The sequence below is a fragment of the Chaetodon trifascialis genome, chromosome 3, assembly GCF_039877785.1.
Source record: "Chaetodon trifascialis isolate fChaTrf1 chromosome 3, fChaTrf1.hap1, whole genome shotgun sequence".
Lineage (NCBI taxonomy): Eukaryota > Metazoa > Chordata > Actinopteri > Chaetodontiformes > Chaetodontidae > Chaetodon > Chaetodon trifascialis.
The window spans coordinates 10,477,686-10,498,414 of NC_092058.1; the positions used below are offsets into that span (position 1 = coordinate 10,477,686).

At 41.8% G+C, this 20,729-nt stretch overlaps 1 protein-coding gene across 2 annotated transcripts in view; it reads left to right on the plus strand.

Annotated features, from left to right (window-relative positions):
• The window catches only part of ppp1r16b (protein phosphatase 1, regulatory subunit 16B), a 90,509-nt gene that overhangs the window by 54,139 nt on the left and 15,641 nt on the right, over nucleotides 1-20,729 (plus strand). For both annotated transcript variants that reach the window (XM_070959321.1, XM_070959322.1), the window contains 3 exons: nucleotides 4,672-4,742; nucleotides 16,098-16,243; nucleotides 17,973-18,076. In XM_070959321.1, coding sequence (XP_070815422.1) covers nucleotides 4,672-4,742; nucleotides 16,098-16,243; nucleotides 17,973-18,076 — 321 coding nt within the window. The remainder of the gene's footprint in view (nucleotides 1-4,671; nucleotides 4,743-16,097; nucleotides 16,244-17,972; nucleotides 18,077-20,729) is intronic.

The window sequence follows — 20,729 nt, forward strand, 5'->3', positions numbered from 1 at the left end:
CTTACTACAGCCCCAATAACGCCATGTCAGCATGTTGAAAAATCCAAAACCTAAAAATCAAAATGTCTAAAAGGCTATATCAATGGATGTCTTTGAGGATTCCCTTTGTCCTGCTAAAAATACATATATTTTCAACAGGGTGTGGTTGAATTTAAATGTCTTGTTTTGTCTGGCAAAAGTTAGAAAAGATAATAAATTTACACTGACATAAAACAGAGAAAAGCAGAATTCCTCACAACTGATAAGCTGGACTGGATCATGTTTGGCAGTCTTGCTTGAAAAATGACTCAAATGATTGATCGATTATTAAAATAATTGTCGACTAATTAGTTGTACTCTCATTCATGAAAGCACAGTTGAATAATTTAATCAGAATGCGTTGTTTGCCAGATCGATATAAACATGCTGTGTATAAATGCAGATGTAGCATTTACTTTCTCGTGGGGCTGATGGTGTGTTTGGATGTGAAATGCAGCGTGTTCACACGTGTTAGTCACATGTGTTTGTGGCTGATGACATGCTGTAATAAATAAAGTAGAGGTCTATGGATTCCTTCATGTAGCCACATGTCATTTGATCAACAATTCAAAAAACTATTGAAAGACTTTGTTCAAGCTGCTGTTATAGCCAGTATTTGTACTGTTGAAGCAGCTTTTTACAGAACACTGAATCCCCGCCAGCTGCTGTGTTGCTCCACTGTAGCTCAACCCTGACATCTCTTCCTATGGAGGCAAGAAAGAAGTGAATGGCTGCTCTGAGAAATCAACAAACAATCCTTTCATAAGCTCCAGAAATCCTCTCATTAGAACTTGTGACTGTGACTCACTGGTGAAGTCATTCACTTGCGACAGTAAAAGAAGAAACATGAAAGAAAAGGAAAGCTCAAGTACTTCAGGTTAAATCTGCGGATTGGATAAATTAGTGGCATTTTTGCATCGAGTACATCTGGATTTATCACATCTGTTTCATGGTTTTTCATCTCTCAAATGAAAAAAGCTGACCTGACTTTGTCATTGCAGCCAATATCAGCACCTAAACCTCTTAAGTCCAAATTATTATACAGACATTAGTTTTGGTATTGACTCTCAAGTAACACTGAAGTATGGCAGAGGAGTTCTTTGGCTCTATTCTTTCACCATTACAAAAGACAGCTCCTGTTCTTTTGGTCTTTTGCGGTATTTTCTAGGTGTTTGGTGTCTCATGTAATGTTTTGATTTCTTAAAAATGATGCTGAGATAAATCATACATGCATTTCAAAAAGCTGCCTTTGTTATAGCATATCTTGGAGTATGTCACAGCGTAGTAACTTATGCATGCTGCTTCAGGCTTTATATACTTATAATAGAGAAATACAGTCATATACCACTTACTGAGAGTCACAAAATGCCTGGAGCTTACACTTGCCTCCTCTGGGTAAAAGGAAAGAAAAGTAATGCAATCAGCTTTTTTGGGGAAATCTTGTGCTCGCTGCATCCGCCTTAATAGTTTTATTTAAATGTAGTTTTCAAGCCAATTTAAATTCAATTATAATCTCCTTAGACAGCTAAACATGGCATTTAGAAGATTTTGAAGTACAGAAAAATACCTCTGTACCTAATTACAAGAAAATCACAGGCGATGCAGCTTATGTTGGTGCTGCAGCTCCTCCGAGATGTGCTGCTTTACAATCCATGTTGTGCACCATTCTTGTACAACAAGGCACTTCAAATCCACAGTGGAAAGCTGAGATGACGTGTGACATTTACTGGATGCAGTCAGACTGAGCTTGCACTTTATAACCTTGGGTCCAATTCTCTGAGCACTCACTGTAATATTTCACCTTTTCCCCTCACTTGGCTCTCACAGGAGCGCGCGAACGGTGGACCATCAGTTTCTGTGGCAGCTCATTTTGTTTGGTTTTGGTTTGGTGGTCTTGGATTGTAGTGGCAGCTGATGTTAGACGTGTGACTGCTGCTGAGCTCCTGTGTAGACAGTTGCGATGTTACCGAAAATGTTCTGCCAAAGTCAAATATCACAGTTGGATGTTGACATGCTCATCAGAAGCCTAGAGGTCGAGCAGATGCATGGTTCAGGAAGCGGTGTCATAGAGTTAGACTGGAGATGGCTGCACTTCCATTATTCCTTTTCTTGCAGAAAAAGCACACCCACAGCCACTGTGGATTCCACAGTGTGTTTCTGTAATGACCAGATGCCATTATACTCAAACAGCGCTAACATCTGTCTCACTTGAAGGAAAGTCGCTGCTTTGCATGAGTTCCAACCTTTCTATTAGTCAAGTTTCATTCAAATTCATCCTGCTGTCATGACCTGCTTCTTGAGCAAACCGCCCTCCCATGTCTTTATTAGCTGTCACATAAAAATGCAGTTCATATTGCGGGCACTTATTTTGGAGCTCTAGAAAGTGTGTGTATGTGCCAGACACCCCAAAGCTGCATGCAGAGAGAATGAGCTGCATAAATGGATCGTACAGTGTAAGGACTATGACAGTGAAACACACACACACACACACACACACACACACACACATATATATGTATACTGTATTAGACAAATCTATATATATAGGTATTTATCAGTGTGCATTGACTTGCACACAGTGATATATTTTATACACAGGCCTAATTTTCCCACTTTTACATTTACTCGCTAAAATCTCTCTAAATGTGTCCCCTCACCATCCAGCTGCCAACATCAGCCACATTTTTCAGTCGCCCATCACACGTCTGAAGGAGCACATTTGCTTCTGTTTCGATGAATCCAGCTGTCTGCACAGACTGCGCAATGGCTCACGTTTCATTTGTGCTATACACCCTTAACCGCGATATGTTTATGCTTCAGGTGTATTTTCTTCGTACCTGAATGCATCCTGCTTAGGTGCAAACGCAGGACTGAAGCCAATGTTTCCAGTCACTCTGCTGATTGTTTTCTTTATTAGTAGATCAATAATTTTGTCTATATAATGCAGTGAAAAAGGCCTAACAGAAAGCCCAAGGTGACGTCTTCAGGTGTCTTCTCCAGCCAACAGTCGGAACATGTTTAATTTACAATGAAAACAGAGAAAAGCAGAAATTCCTCACAAATGATTGTCTGGAACCTGGTAATGTTTGGCAAGTTTGCTTGAGAAATGACTCAAAGATTATCAAAACGGTTATTTTTCTGTTGATAGACTTTCTGTTTTTGTCAAATATACCATCATTATTTACGGAAGCACAATAAATCATTTCATCAGAGTATGCTATTTCCTAGATTCATATAAACACACTCTATACAGATGCAAGGTCTAACATGATATGCACAGGTCCGTACTGCATGTGTCTGCAGCAGAGTCAGTGTGTGCATGTGTGTGTGTGTGTGTGTGTGTGGGGGGCCTCCGGATGCCCTGTGTAGCCCTCTGGATTAGTTCTTGTGTATGTGACCATTTTTCTGAGGTCGGTCTGAGAGACAGATGTGACAATTGACATCCCAAATCTCTCCCTCTCTTTCAGCATTCAGCGTCATAACCTGCTTTATCCACTCACTCTGTGTTGTTTTGTTTTTTTTGTCTCTTGAAATAAAGGCAGCTGGCAGCACTGCAAAAAACAGATAATGACATGGAGAGGAACCCTATGTGCCGCTGCTGCTTCCTGCTCAGGCCGGCGGGTTTAGCAGTGTTAGCAGTCAGGCAGCTGTCCAATGTGCAGCCTGTGATAGATGATATTTTGTGAATTAGGGTCTGGGGCAGAGGGTTTATCTGTTCGGACTATGAGGCAGACAAACTGTGTAATCCAAAGTGTCATTACGTCATCCTCCATCAGCAACCCTCTCCTCACACTCACCCGTCACTCATCCATATTTCCAAGGTCAGTTGGGTAACATCCTGGCAGGGCTGATAATTTGAGAGATTGAAGTTCCTTCAGGGATGCATCACGATAATGCAGTAAAATTAATGGATTGCAGATTGATTGGTCGGTGATGTCACCGGGTAACTAAAGGTTAAGTTAAGGTGCACCTGCAGGCTGTGTGAGCAATCAAGAGGAATTGGGTCGTATGGAATCCCATCATGCTTTTATCCTGCATCTATTGTTTGTTTGCAGCAGCCAGAACATCTTATTCTTCCTGAAATATTGATTAGAACCGAACAGCAGCAACTTGTAACAGTAAATTGGATGTTTTTCACTTCTAAGATACACAACAGTCTAACCCCAACAACAGCTTTACAAAGTGTTCCTGATCCCATCCAGTAATGTCCTTTATAACCTCGTTCCATCCTCGCTTGTGAACGACCGAGCCTTTCCAGGAAGCCCTTTCATACCCAGTCATGATACTCTCACCTGTTACAGATGAACCTGTTTACCTGTGGAATATTCTATACAGGTGTTTTTGGAGCATTCCACATCTTTCCCAGTCTATTGTTGCTCCTGAACCAACTTGTTTGAATGTGTTGCTGCATGAGATTCAGAGTAAACATATATTTAGGAAAAATCAATGAAGTTGATGAGGTAAAACATTAAATATATTGTGTTTGCACAGTTTTCAATTGAGTTTATGTCAAAAGGATTAGCAAATTATCATATTTTGTTTTATTTGTGTTTTACACAGCGAGGCCTCTAAATGTGGCTTGGCTTAGAAGAGGAAATGTTATTTTAGACATCCAGATTCACTCGAGTGTTTCTCTGTCTCTCTCTCCACCAGTGCGCTACCTGCTGAAGAACAATGTGAGTCCAGACCTCTGCAATGAAGACGGTCTCACTGCCCTGCATCAGGTAACATTGTCCAACTGTGTCTCCACATTTTATCTTTCTCTGCTTGAGTTGTATGTCAGATGGTATGTTCTCCACAAACCTGGCCTCTAATATGTGATCAGTGTCTTCTCTCACATTGAAAAGGAAAAATGATGCAAAGTAATAAGAGTTAGGTTATCAGCTGCGAGAGTCAGATCGGTTTGTGCTCCAGTGGACCAAACCAGTGCAATGAGTAGGATTTAGTGGCACCTAGTGGTGAGGTTGCAGATTGCAACCAGCTGAACACCCCTCACCTCACCCCTCCCCTTCCAAGCGTGCAGGAGACCCTGCAATGGCTGCAAAATTTGCTAAAAATGTGAATGGCGCTCTCCAGACTCTGTGGAAGAGACCTGCTCTCTCTGTAGATGTAATGAGCTGTGATTAGGTGTGATCAGGTGATTATACACTAATGAAAAGATAATTATGAATATTATTAAACGGTAAATGATAATCTCCTTCGGCAGCTAAATGTAGCATTTACATTCACAAACACGGCACACCATTGTCTTCACCAGGATCATCAGGATATAACCTGATGAAGGTCTCCGTACTGAAACTCATTATGATTGCATTTGTGACTGCACAGTGTGCAGGAGGCTTCTGATCGGTTGTGTCAGCCCATCGTCTTCACCTGTTGATCTTCAGCTGTGCGAAAGCTGTGCTCTTTAGACGTTTATGTACAGAATGTCAAATAGCAGAAGAAGAAAGAAAGAAACAGACTGCTTTGACAACAGATTTAATTTTTTTTTTTCTCATCTCCCAGTTGTTTTTCTAAGTAACTGACTACCTTAAATGTTTCTTCTTTGAAAACCACTCTCTGTGCATTGTCTATTGAAACAAAAAAAAAATCAGCTTGTTTTTATTCTGCTGAACAAAATAACGGTTTGCAGGTACAGAGGACAATAGAAAATTGAGTGGAGGTCATTTTCTGTATCACTTTGATGAACAAGTACACCTTTCTTCTTCAGGACTGACACACAGCTCAAGTTCAACATACTGATGACTACAAAATCTCACTTTCCAAAAGGTGCTTGACTTGCTCTTTCAAACTGTGGGATGCATTCTCGAGTTTATTCTGTTGTCACATATTCCACATCTCCCTGTTTTGCCTCTGCGGAGCAGTCAAACACTGTGACCATCCTCTTTTTAAAACTTTTATTAGTCAAGTCCAGCTTCACCATTAGCATCTCTGCCTTTATGGAAATATAATTAAATCACTTCCTGGTGTGATTAGTTTGCAGCGGCCTTGTGGAGAAAAATGTGTTGAGGTTTTCTGACACTGAAAAAATGATTGTTAATAGTCAGGAAATGAGTTCTGTATTGGGGAAATTAGTCCATTTTGATGTAGGAAATTGATAGAGGAGATCAGGCCTATTTTCATTTGCTAATTAGAGCTATTACTTCCATGATAATCAAAGCTTCCACCTCACTCAAATCAATGCACCAACTCACTTTTCCTTCAAAGCTGCACAGCTGTCTGTGTACATAATGGATGGTTACATGTCTCATTTGTTCACAAACACACCAGCCTTTATTTGAAATGTTGTTTTTCCTCCATTCCTCTGACTTTTAGCTGGTTCCGTGAAACTAAGTTATCATCAAACATCAAATCAAATCCAGTTTCACAAAGATGCTCTTTGTCTTCGGCTTAGCTCAAACTAACTTCAGAAAGATGTCTTAATTCATCCGGTGCACAGTCCGGTGAAGTAGGACCAATGTTGAGTGAATTCTGGGTAAAAAGGCCATTTTTCAAACTGAAAAAACGCGTCTGACCGAGCAACTGCGTCAGACCGCTGCTCAGCTCTGTTCACTCCAGCAGAAGGTGTTTGCCTGCAGGAAGAGTTCAGCAGCTGAAAGGACCTTTCACTCGGAAAATTCAGCGAAGAGTGCAACGACACAAAAAACTTTCAGTGGTATTAAGTCTCCGTGCAGTGCAGACCTGCGGCAGAGCTCAGATGCTGTGTCTTCTTAATGTGGCACGACAGGCAGCACTGGCACTAACTCACCAGTCAGACTCAGGATAGTTTCCTTGGACAAATGAAAATGACTGATGACGTCCTCGCCGCTGCATATCCAACAGGTCGCTGCTCTCTCTAAAAAAATCTCTCCTTTCTTATTTCGCGCCCAACAAAATTGTTAGCAGACCACAAATTATAAGCCGCGTTTTGCTCTTTTTTTGGTCATTCAGTGGCAGCGGTCAGCAGGTATAATTAATTCTTATCACAGAAACGCGGCTCTTTGTTGTGGGCTAGCCTGAGGCCAGCGTGACTAACTTTTTAGGCCTAAAATAAATCTAACCTGCATTAGATTAATCTACAGTATGAGCAAAATGAACACGACAGACCATTTGAAAATGTCTTTGTGAAACAGGCCCCAGCTCTTGACCTGAGAACACATTCTTCTGCACTGATTACTCCAACAGTCCCCAAAGCTGCTGCACCTACTTACCACACTGGTTCGCCCTCTACTGGCTGGAGATGTGAGGCAAACAGCCCAACCTGTAAACACAAACAAGCATCCAAACAACCATTGAAATGTTAATTGCTGGAGAGGCTCAAAGAGTAAACTCAAAATCTAATTTTCATCCCTAGACAGCGTCTTCATGAGCAGAGTAGGAGATGTTTACAGTGTAAAAGACACCATGTGGCTCCTCATATTCAAGCGTTTTCGGAAGGATGTGATGCTCTTTTATAACCGTAGTTTGTTCTCTGCTTTCCATCCTTCCTCGCCCGCCTCTCCTCTCCTCTCCTCTCCTCTCCTCTCCTCTCCTCTCCTCTCCTCTCCTCTCCTCTCCTCTCCTCTCCTCTCATTTGTCTCTCTCCACAGTTTATGTCCTCTGTCTTCCTTTGCCTCTTTTCGCTCCACCTCAGCTAACACAGCTTTCCCCGTCGGCCACTCAAAGCCTAATATTCAGGCTCCTGCTGGGAGGCAGAAAAATGAACAGGGGGAGAGAAAATTGAAGTCCATCAGTCACCACTGGTGTGGCTGGTGTTTTAAGAGCTGTGGGCCGCTGACTGTCGAGAGATCAGATTGACCTTTTGGCTTTGAATGTGTGTGTACCCGATAATCTGCTATTTGGATGGGTCAGCCTACACACTGTGCTCAAGATGAGACCTTTTCACATCTGCTACGGTTTGACAAATAGCACCACACACACACACACACAACAGGCAGATGGGGTGCACAACACAGACAGAAACACACATGGAGAATTCATACATGCACACACACAAACACACACACACGCACACACCGTATGGCGGAGGGTCAGATAAATGAAGGAAAGTGGGGGTGATGTTTCTCTAAATGAGATGTCACTTCTATCTAGGGTTGGTCTCCCCTCACTGATATGAGACATCAATCAATGGATGGCTCGCAGGGGTACAGCATGTGCCAAAACACACAGACACACACAGACACACACAGACACACACAGACACACACGTCAATGTCAGCCCTTGAGAAAAAGTTGATGCTTCATGAAAGTCCCTACGATCGTATATTTTCCTACACTTACTTTGTTAACTCACATTGGGGTGATGTGGAGGATAAATGGAGACCTTTTGTTCAAGGTTATGCATGCTTGTGTGTGTGTGTGTGTGTGTGTGTGTGTGTGTGTGTGTGTGGGTGGGTGGATGGATGTGTGTGAGGCCATGTTCAAATGCAGTTAGTGCTGCATCAAAAGCGCAACCTCCTCATTCATTTCAGTGAGACCACTGTGATGGAAACATGGCCGTCCTGACATGGAGGACTCAACAGTGAGAATACAGTGATTGTTGCTATGATTCTGACCAATAATATTACAAACCAGTGTGCACTGCTTGGTGACAAATGAGCCTTAAAGTTATGGATGTGTTACTAAAATGCAATACTTAAAAGTCTATATCACAGAAAACATCCATATCTTGTTTTTTAAATGAAGAATAGCACCGCTAACAAAGCTGTGCTACCTGTGTGACTAAGACATTGCATATTCTGTGGCTCCTTCACAATAAAGGTTTGCTCTAGGACAGCTTTTATGTGAAGCAGCAGGAAATGTTTGTTGCAGAGTGAAACTAAAGCACAAATATCCAGTTATGAGCTAGAGAATATTGAGAAAAACTGCACTTCCTGTCTACCTGTTGATCCAGTTCAGGGCAAAACCTGGCCTTGGTTTGAGGGACAGCTTCATGTTGGCTCTGGTTGGTTGCTTGCTAAAGGGAGCTGTGTTCTGCACCATATTGTACAAGAGTCCAGGCTCCTTGACCATATTTCTTTTTGTCACCTGTATCAGGAGAAACATGTTTGCGAAACACTCTCAAAGCTTGAAAGGAGACGATATCCTTGACGGCAGATGCTTTCAAACTCCCCTATGTTGTTCCACATATTGTCGAGCCGCAGCTGTTATCCGAGCTCTTGTGTTTTGCTTCAGGACCCTGGGATGGTGTGGCTGAGTGGGCACGATGACCCAGAACATCAATAGACTGCTGGAGCCACATTAAAAAACATTTACTTCAATGATTCAGCCATTCAAATATTTATGCAGAGATGACAGACAGGGACAGAGATGGCTGAGGTGGGCTTTTAACTTGTCCTGTAATGGATTCAAGCTGTGAAGTTATGAGACTGCATTCCAATGTGATCCCGGACTTTTCATCAGTCATTCAGCTCTTCATTACTTCAGCCTCTTGAGGACCTTAAACTCAGACCTGGCTGCCTTTCAGTGTTCTTGCACTCTCTCACTCTGGTCCCTCGTAGCACCTGCTGTGTCTTATGAATGTGTTTTCATGTGTCTTTCACAGATGTGATTAAGTGTTGATGCCCTGTCGGACAGTATGTGAAGGAGAGTGCAGAAAAATGAGTGTTTCCAGATGTACCTGAGCCCGGAAACCGTCCACTGTACTCCAGTAGTTTCCCTCTTCATGATTTGCATGAGTCCTATCAGCTCTGATAAAATTTAAAGCCCTTTTATCCTTTGACCTCCTGCAGCTGTACTCTCAGCCACCTGGCCCTGGTCCTGCCCACTTAACCCTTCAGTGTTCCCCTCGTGCCACTAGCCCTGATCAGATTTCTTATTTCCTCGCCATTTTGCTCCTCAACCTGGACCACAGTCCTCTCAGCCCACTTACGGATCCTGCCAAGACTGTTGCTTTTGTTTTCCAGCCACTTTGGGCATAATCTGAGCCTTTGTCACTCCCATCCATGTGTGAATAGTTTTCATGAAAGGCACATTATTTCCTCGCTTGCCTCATTGTCTCGTTGCCAAGACGAGAAGGGTGGAGGCTAGGAGTTTAGTCTAGTGGTGAGTTATCTTGTGGGTGCAAGTATGTGTCATTTTTCTTTTTTTTTCTTTTTTCCAGAGGGAAAGCTAAGAGATTAGCTTAGCAGTCAGCTAGCAGGCGGGCTGAAGTATGTGGGTTTATTCAGAAGGAGGTTAGGAGATTAGCCTGTTTGTGAGCTGCCGTGTAGGTTGCAGTCTCTTGGGTTTTTCTGATGACATCTGTCATACTCACTGCTGCAGGCTGGAGCTTTAGATGTGAGCTAATCCATCAGTGTGTCAGATGTCTTTGACAAGCTTGTATGTCTCTTAAGAGTCTTGGTCTTGTCAGTTTTATGAGGCTGCACATATTTCCTGAATTATATCTTCAAGCTTGTCAATTACCAGACTTAGACAGAAAATGGAATCCATAACTTGCTCTCTGAATCACCATCTCCGTGTAACGAGATGTACAATTTGCCAATTTAATACCGTCACACACAGTGACTTTGTGACTCATACACGTCTGCCTCTTCCTTTGAATCTGTTGTCTCTGCTGCTCTCTTGACATCATTTACACCGGAGGTAGTTGACACAAATAAACCAGCCTCCACAGAGAGCCACTTCTGCTTTTGGCAGCTTTAAGAAGCTCATACAGACACTCGCTCACCCTGTCTCTCACTTTGCTTATCTGAGCATCAATCACAGTGAGGGCCTTTCACACCAAGTCCAACTGCATATATACGCGCTGGAAAAAGAGGTTGTGGTTTTTATGCACACATCCTTTCCAGTCATGTTTGGTGCAGATTGCTTTAGAAAAGATTCAGAAAAAAGAGAAATCTAAAGGCGAACCTCCTCCTGCGCTCTGTGACCAAGATCTCCAAACCAAAGCCTTCATGTTCTTTTTTACTTTCCATGCCGCCTGCCTGCCTGCCTTTAGTATCATGTTGCTTCTCATATACATATCACAGCGATTTCTCCACAATCTTTAAACATCCTCTGCTTAAAGAAGAATTTCAGGCAAAAACTTAAATACAAGAGCAGCACATGTCAGCAGGGGGTTGATAACATGCTCTATTTCATGCAGCCTGATAATCAGACTGAATAAACGTTGTGTTTTTAGCTGCCTGGGAGGTGTTATTTTGTCCAGTAGCTGCAGTAGTGGTTTCTTGGAGCAGTTAAAGTGAGACTGCGAAACTTGTTCTGTTGGCAGTGAGCAACGGCGCGTTCACTTCCTGTTTTACTTTTGAGACCAAACGGATGAAAGGTTGATCTTTCACATAGTGTACGTAGCGTAGCGGCGGCTATGTAGAAGTGTAAGAAGTACATATATGAATTTAGTGATGTCTGTTAGTGCCTAAAGTTTGCTAACGTTAGCTTAGATTAGCCACCAAAAGTGAGGCTGTGTTTGAGTATCTTTTATTTGAAGTTTTTGGACATTGATTAAAGGGATATGCTGATTTAAGCGCCAATATTTGTTTTTAAGTCCACTTTCAGGAAGCGATTAGCTACGTTAATCTCATCCACGTTTGTCACCATTTTTGTATGGTCATTTTTCTGACCGAGATTTGAGATATGGACAGCGATGAAGTGTGTAGCCAGGCCACATGTCGCCCACGTTCTCAGACAAATCCTGGCTCTGAAATTTCCCACAGGTCAGACTTTGTTTCTTTCGGATGCATCACGTAAGCAGCAGCTCTGTAACTCAATATAGATTGTCTTTTTGAGGTCAGTTAGATTTTAAGTCGCAGGGACAATGTACGGCACAGCACAGCGATCCTCGTGTTTGGACTCTGTGTAAAAGCTCTTAAATCTGTTAATCTTCACGAACATGCTTCTCACTGCGACTGAAATATTGCTCACAGGATGTGTCTGTCAGCTAGTTCTGTTTCCAGTCAGTCGGCGGTTGTGTTTTCAGCGCATCTATTCCACCTCTTATCTGTCTTCCTGCTATCTGCCCTCTGCATCTGTGAAGTAATTTCATTTCCTCTCTTGTGTTATATATTAATTTATGTCCCACCCAAATGCGCACACACATACACACTCCTTCCGTCAATGTGGTCTAATAGTCTTTTTTTTTTTTTTTAATTGTTGTTTAAGCATTCAGTTTAAGATTATTTTTTTCAGGCAGCAGGACGGCAGACAGAGATGGAGTACAGGTGACTGAGAGTACAGATTGAGGTCTAGTTTTAAGGCCCACAGTGACGCACGTGGTACCAGAGGTCACGGTCTCAACCACTAAATCATCTTGCAGTCACACCTGCTCACCTCGATGCAAAATAACAGTTTGTTCGGTCAGTTCTTGCTGGTTGGATCAAACTGACAAAAAACAAAAAACAAAAAAAACAAACCAACCCTCTAGTGCTGCAACTAGGCCTGTAAAAACCCCTAAAAAACACAGAGGTTCGAACCATGCGAATAACAGTTTTGGTGCATTATGTCCTTAAGAGGGAAAACCAGTACAAGAGTAGCAAGAGACAGACTACTTCTATATTATTTTAACAGAAGCATCTTTTCAAAGATCTACAAACACTGTAAAATAAACACATAAAACAATGTTATTTTCATTGCCAGTTAATCTGTAGATTAGTTTCTCTATGAATCGATTAGTTTTTTGGTCTTTAAAATGTCAGAAAATGCTGAAAAATGCTGATCAGTATTTGCCAAAGACCAACATGATGTCCTCTAGTACATCTAATAATTCCTGTGTTCTCTGGTGGTGAAAACATGGTGAGACTAGTTTTCTACTCATTCATTGTTGATATTTGTCTGTCACAGGTGCAGTTGGCCTGCTAGCTATGCTAAAACCACCTACAGGTCTAAATCCAGATCATATCAACAGTATGCTAAAGAAGACAGTCTGTTGTTGTTGCTGTTGTTGTTTACATTTTCCAAAGTGACTTTCGTCTGTCTCCTAATCTGCCAACCACTTCACTTTCTTGGCAATTCCATCCAGTCGGTTTATATTCCTGTTTGTGCCTGTCTCCGTATTACTGTCTGACTCACTCCTATTCTCAGATACTTGAAACCTCAAGAGATTGCACTTCAGCTCATCCTCTATGTAAATCCATGAAAAACAAACACAGTCTTCCCTGCACACCTCGGCTTCTCAAGGTTTATATGGCGAGCGTGGGGGAATATTTGGAGACGGGCGTAATAGGTGAAAAGTTCTTTCATGGGAAAAGAAACTCTCTAGAGGAAGTGAATCACTCAACACAACAGATGTTTAACAGCATCTCTAATTTAATTTGTACCTCACAGTGAATACAGGAAAGACAACCAGTCAGACCCCTCTGGGAAACACACCTTGTTATGTCATAGCAATATTGGTTCTGTGTCTGAATAAGCACTGGTTAATGTAGTCATGATGACAACCTCACTAGATGGCATCAGGTCGCATCTCTGTAACACTTTGAGCGTGGATCTAATGCTGTCAGATTAATGTAGAGGCTGCAGCAGATGAAGCAGCAGTGTGACTTATTTCATGCCTGAAAAGAGCCAGACTTTGGCTCAGCACTACGAGTGCGACCGAAACCCACAGGACAGGGTGACCCGGGGAGCAGACTGGAAAATACTGCTCTGTGAGTTACACTGAATCTGTTCATTCATCCGTAAATGTTATTTCTTATTAATGACATTCAGTGAATCATGTTATCCCTTCATTCTTACAGGTCACTTTACTTGTCAAACTCATATCAGACTTTGCAGGCTCAGGTGTTGACACTACTTTACCGTTAATGCCTGAAACTCAGCTACTTTGGCCACTATGACTACCTTCCTGCTTTTGAAACAAACGTATAATGTTTTGTTATGAGGCACAAAAAGAAAACAAAAAGTATTACTACCTGTTGCCTAAAACTTTTGGGACTTCCTTTGTATGGCAGGTGGAGACATGTTCATTTGTGCAAAGTTGAGAAAAATCAGTTTGCTTTCATTGAAAACCATTTTATGGCACCGACATCGTAACTCTAGTTGTGTGTTGCCTGAAAAAGTTGATAGTAGGGCAGCAGCTATTTGCTAATCCATTAATCTTCAGTCCTCCAGAGCTCGAGATGATTTCTGCAGTTGTCTTGTTTTGTCCGACCAACAGACCAGAACACATGAAACAGAGAAGAGCAGAAATATTTAGGAAGCTAGAAGGAGATAATATTTTAAAAACAAGTCAAACTATCAATCGATTATGAAAAAAAATGCTGATTAATTGAATTGGTTGACTGACCAATATACCTTTATTAGTCCTGCAAGGGGAAATTCCAATTTACAGCAGTATCAGTAAAAGATAGATTAGTTAGATAGATAAGTAAAAACAATAAGTATATACAAGAGTGTAATAAAAATAAACATGATCTTAAATTATAAAGTGTATTTGCAGACTGTTGTGTACAGGATGGATTGCACAGATCATTGCACCAATTATTGCCCAGATTATTGCACAGCTAATTTACAGATGATTTGCAGATTACTTGCAGCAGTTTTTGTTGTACAGTCTGACAGCTGCAGGAAGGAATGAACTGCTTATATAACGTAGGTTCCTATCAGTTTAGATATAAACTCCACCGCAATAATTTAGATGACACAATAATCACATAGATCTACACAGAGGCTTTAATGTTTACGTAAAAGAATAACAATCAGGGGTTTTGAATCCATGTGTTTTAGCTCCGTGTCGGTGCCTCGTCTATTCAGTGCACACTTGCCCTGAGCAGGATAATCAGTTGACAAAAGAGAATCATTTATTTTTGTTACTTCCTTTTTATTGCCAGCCATTTTTCTTTTCATCTTCCTCTCATTGTTTAAAGTCTTCAATAAATGGCTCTCAGTGGGTAGAATCATAATGCGATTAACGGCAGTCATTTTTTTTCTTTTTGGGATTTTACATTTCATCACGACACCATGATGTCTCATTTTCATTTAAAAACGGAGACAAAACACTTCAGCGGCTGCTCACAGAAGTGAAGGTGCCCTTCGCTAAAAACATGCAGCGCTTTCTGGGAACAAAGAGATTTTTATGACATTTCTGCTTTAATATGTACGTGTGATCGATGAGATTCAAAGTTTATCAGCACGAATCATAACACAGGCTCCTGCTGAAACGTCCCTTCCGACTTTGGAACAAGACTCAGCTGTGTGATTATATCTGACCCTCCTCCTGTGACAGAGTAATCCCATTCTTTGACTCCACTCTGCTCCTTGTAGCCTCTCTTTGTTGCTTTCCTTTCTGGTCTCCTCTGTCGTCTTTGTTCAGCGGCACAGCGCCGCCACACTTGCACCAATTAGCTCTGATGGAGAAAACTGCTGTTGCCGACAGCGGCTTAGACTAGAGGATGGTTTTCGTGGAAAAATTCTCCTTCCTCCCCACCCTATAATCACACCCAAGTTTAACAAGGAAAATACTTTCTGTCCCTTTCTGTCTTTGTCTCTGTGGATGGGTGTGAGTTATGGGTGTATTTCCAGTGTTGTCTCAGATCCAGGGAACAGCCCACACACAGTAGGCGAGAGGTCAGAATGACTGGGTCCAAATTGGCTTAATGTGCTCTCAGTTGTGTTCTCTGCAATGTGCTCTTAGAGGACTTTTGCAGAGATAGAGTTTGACTTCACAGTGGACTCCTTGTTCGTCTGTGCTCTTGGTGACAAATGAGTCTCTTTTCATCCCGTTGTTGCAGTGATTAAGGTGCTGAAGCGTACAGTACGGCATCATTGCAGCACAGCTGAGTACTCACTGTATGAATTATATCAGACTGAAGAGCTCCTTCAGCCTGCATTTCATTTTCTTCGAAACGAGAGGAAACTGTGGACCTCGGTCTTTCGCTAGACCTCTCACATTACTCGATGGTTGAGTCAAAAACAGCAGATACAGACATGCCCTTCAAAGTGTTAAGTCTGTTATGCCATTTTCTTTTTGTCCTCTCAGCCTTCGCCTCCTGCACATTTAGTATCACTTCCACCTTGCTCCTCTTCATCCATTTCTTTCCATTTTTACAACCTTGTCATTACTTCTCTCTGTCTACCTCAGTCTGGGGTTTTAAACCAGCAAATCTTACAGTTTCAGTAACTAAACAAATGTCCTCTTTTTCCACTCCTGCCCGTCTGTTTCACTGCAGTGTTGTATCGACAATTATGAGGAGATGGTGAAGATCCTGCTGGACCGAGGAGCCAGCGTCAACGCTCAGGACAATGAGCTGTGGACGCCGCTGCATGCCGCTGCTACATGTGGCCACGCAGGCCTGGTCAAGATCCTCATTGCACAGTAAGATGCACAGACACGCTCCACCCGGGTTTCCTGCTGTGATACAGAGGAGCTGTCCTGCCTCTCCTGATATAAAGTACCTCCACCTCAGTAAGAATTATTGAATGAGTAAGGTGCCTGGAACCATCATGTAGTAACGTGATGTTCACTAATCAAGGCTGCACGGTGCAGTATCCATAACAATCAGGTGCTTTTGTGCAAGAAAAAAGCCACCAGGCTGAAATTAGTTTGATAATCAACAGCTGGACACATCGTACCCCATAGAGTTTGCTTAAAGTTGAAGTTAAAGTTTCCATTGACTTGCAGCGCTGCCCTGTAAACCGCGTTCACACACCCCAGCCTGAAATTAACAGCCACATTTTTGTTGTGCTGTCAAATGTTCAGTTAAAAATGCAACCACTGTCCCCAGTGGGCCACTGTAGGCAATTTGTGGTAACCTATGAATTGTTTTTAATTGAGTTCTGGGAAAGAGAAATTAGGCGTTTCTGATCCAAAAACAACAGACGCTGCAACCTGGAGCAGCAGAAACTGATGGTAATGCACCTGGCAGCAGAGGAAGTGCCAAAACCACACTAACAGCAAGAACACACACACACACACACACACACACACACACACACACACACACACACACACAGCATTGTAATAAAATCAATTACAAAAACGAAGATTTGGAAATGGGACATGGCATCGTCCACTTTTTCCAGTTGTCGGAAAGCAGCAGAAGACATAAAAGGGCAGGCAGATATTGTTGAATTCAGTATCAAATCAGCATATAAAGAAATTAAGATCCAGTGCAATTAACTGGACCTAAATGTCATGTGTTACATCAGACAAACTACAGTTTTAATTACAATTTGCTTGGGGTCTTTAATTCAGACAGCAGAATTTGAAACAACATATGATCATATCATCATGATATCCCAGTGGAAGTTAATAAAGAGTAATATTGAATTATCTCCCAGCCCAAGGACACAAAATGATTTACAAATGGCACAGATTGAGCCGTTATTATGGGCCATCTTTGTAAAAGAAATTCAGAACTCAGTAATACTGAGGAAAATATGTCCTCATGTGCATTTGATTCTGTTAAGTTGAAGCATTGACACCTGAACATATGGAAATACAGCAGTACATGATCATACAATTGGGATTTGAATCCTCTGATATAATAACATGCACACACACTCACATTGTGCCTGACTCTGGATGTAAGGGCAGCATTGAAGTAACATTACACAGTAACTCGAATCACGGAAATACTGCTGCTATCTGTTGACATGCACGACTTGTCCTCATCATGTCACATGGGACTCATTATCCTCAGTGAAATTACTGATTAAAAAGCACTTAATAATGCAGGCCAACTTGTTCAGGACTGAAAGAATTTAATTAGCGTCATCAGTAATGCTCCAACTGAGATTCATTTTGTCATTCCTGTCCAAGACTTTGAGTTATAGATCAGTTTCTTCTCAGCATTTTTTGGGTGTGTAAAATACAGGCCTGGTTTACTAAGAAGATTAAAAACATTGCTGATGTAAACAAACCTTTAACAAAATATGAGAACATCACAAAGTTATATTTAGCTATTGTTAAATCCTCTTATTTGGATTAAAAGCTTTTTATTTTTACCATCAAACAACTTTTCCTCATATAGTCCTCATGTTATCCGCCAGTAAAAACTAATATTCTAAAGGTGTTCATCATTTATCTGCTCGTCTCCACACAGCGGTGCAGATTTGCTGGCGGTCAACTCTGATGGTAACATGCCCTACGACCTGTGTGAAGACGACCCAACACTGGACATCATTGAGATGGCGATGGCCAACAGAGGTATGAGATACCACGAGCGCAGACGTCTGGGTTCACAATCTTTAAGCTGTAGCTCTCTGTTGATAAGCACAGTTTGGTCCTTTCTTGAACAAGTTCGGGAACTTATCAGTCTCACAGTGTCTGCAGAGAGATTTAATAAATAAGATAACGTAGCTTCTCCATGTACAGCAATTACTCTTCAATATTATGCCAGTTAGGTTTAACTTGTACCACAATCCCTTTACCATTACAGACTTTTTAACCTTCATAGTTCTTGTACAACATGTTTTTATGAAGCTGGGAGTCAGACTGAAATAAGACAGATGCAGGATAACTACATGTACCTGTACCTAAACTCGTGTTCAGCAATGCTAAGCCTGTCAAGCCTGTCAGTCGAAGGTTTGATGGGCTCTATCAAACCAGCAACACTAAACTCCTGTCAAACTTTCAACGTCCAATGATGAAACTGTGGCAGATTTATCACTCAAAATTCTTGCTATTTTTTTTTAAATAGGTCCTGGATTTTAGACAAGACATAGAGAAAAGCAGGTTTCTCACCTGCAGCATTGATTTTCTCCCTGATATGAGAGCTGACACTGGCAGGTTTTATTATCTGTAGCAAGCTAGCTAAGTAAGCTAACATTAGCTGAGTTTTTAATGTTCCAAGCTGAGCTGTGTTGCATTGTTCATTTATTACAGTGGGTATTCATTGTAACATCATGCTGGTCGACTACGTAGCTTTACATGATGGTTTTATGTTTTCATTTTATAATGTTACAAGAGAAAAGGCTTTAAGGATGAGGTTGCCAAACATAATGCTGTCTGAACGTAAAAATCCAAAATCTCCAAAATCCAACGAGTGCAGGACAGGTTAGCATAAAGTCTGATAGCATCTAGGTGTGACTGCTACACAGTGGATTTGCTAGTTGTGAACTGGGCTTTTTATTTAACGTAACCTGTAACTGTACACACTAATTGGTTAATGATGTGCTCCTTTGAAAGTAATGCCTGGTGACGAGTGGAGGTAGTAAGCTAATTAGCTGGACTTGCTCTAATTGCAGCTTACATTAGAGCAGATAAACACACTGTTTAATTCTTCAAACTCTGTTAGTGTCAAAGCATTGACAGCCGCATACACACATTTTGTGGTGTGTGGAGACATTCAGACCTGCCATGCCTTGTTATGATTGCCGAGCTATAATTTCAGGCTTATCTTCAATATTGCAGTTTTGTTTATTTGACAGTTGTCTTGGGCCCCTCTCCGTACCTGTGACATGCAGGATAAAGCTCTCTTAGCCTGCAGCAAGGTAAGAGAGCCTTTTCAGCTTCCTGCAGTCCTAAAAGTATGTCAGCCACAGGAACAGATTGTTGAGGAAGAAGGCAGCGGGGTGGTGACCTCAGAAAGCACTTAGTGTCCCACACAGTTTCAGGATTGACACTTCGGGGAGCTCTGGGATATTCATAGTTCTCTCACTCCCAACGGGATGCAGATTGGGATCCTGTATATTCATGCGTCACTGTAAACAGCCGCTGTTCGCCTTTTGTGACATGACTGAGGAAAGAGTTCAAGGTGATCAGCGCTGACATGCACATCAGTGAGAGAGGAAGGGGAAACTCGCGCTCTGTTTTAGATGTGTTTGCGTTTGTGCCTGTGTTTGTGTGATACAAAGAAAGACTGACACAGAGAGTCGGGGTGACAGACGGCTTTATTTACGCTGGAGTTAAATCACGCTCAGCCTTCTTAACGTAAGCTGTCATCAATGTTTTGGTTTTGTTTTGGGGTAAACAGTAACGTCGACAGGTAGATGTGTGAGTACACAGTTGGAAACAAAGCAGTGAAATCTGTGGCTGCAGGGGCTTTGAGTTTCAAGAAATCCTGTAGTATGAATGCCCAGATGACTGCTGAGACGTGGCGGATTTAAAGGAACAAGTCAGCATTTTGGGAAATATGCTCATTCGCTTTCCGGAGCAAAGTTAGATGAGGAGATGGATACCACTCTCAAAAAAACGCAGTGTCAAAACTACACTGGTAACTAAACTGGTAATCCCAACGTTGTGCTCACCATCCCTGTTGTAGAGATTTGGCAAACGCTGTCTCCAGCAAAACATCGTATATGAGGGCAAGCGGCGTGAGCTGCTTGAAGCTTTCCAAATTAACTTCAGTTTTATATGAATAATTTGAAAATCTTGATGAGTTTGCCTGAAAGTGAACAGAAATTAGTCCCCTGGATTAGCTACTGTAGCTAACTGGGCAGAAAGCTCGGTTCCACTAGCATCTTTAACTCAGCACAGTCAGCATTTTTCTGCTTTAGTCTTTATGAAAAAGTGAATTATGTTCCTGCAGTTGACTTCTCATATTCTCAGACATTTCACCATCCACTATTAGAAACTGAAACCTACGAGGTTTAGACAATGTTAAACACTGATTAGCACAAAACCCCTGACAGCTCACACGAACATTCACAGCTGCAGCAGTGTGGGTACTCGTTATGTACGGCACTAACTTGGTTTTGTCCACATCCATAAAATCCACCAAAGCTCTCTTCTAATGTCATTTTTAGAGGTATGTAATCTGCAATCTGCGTTCGTCTGCTCTGCTGATTTTATAACCCATCAACTCTTCGCCTCCGTTGAGCTGTGACATTTAGCCTACAAAGGTCTGGGGATTATGGGT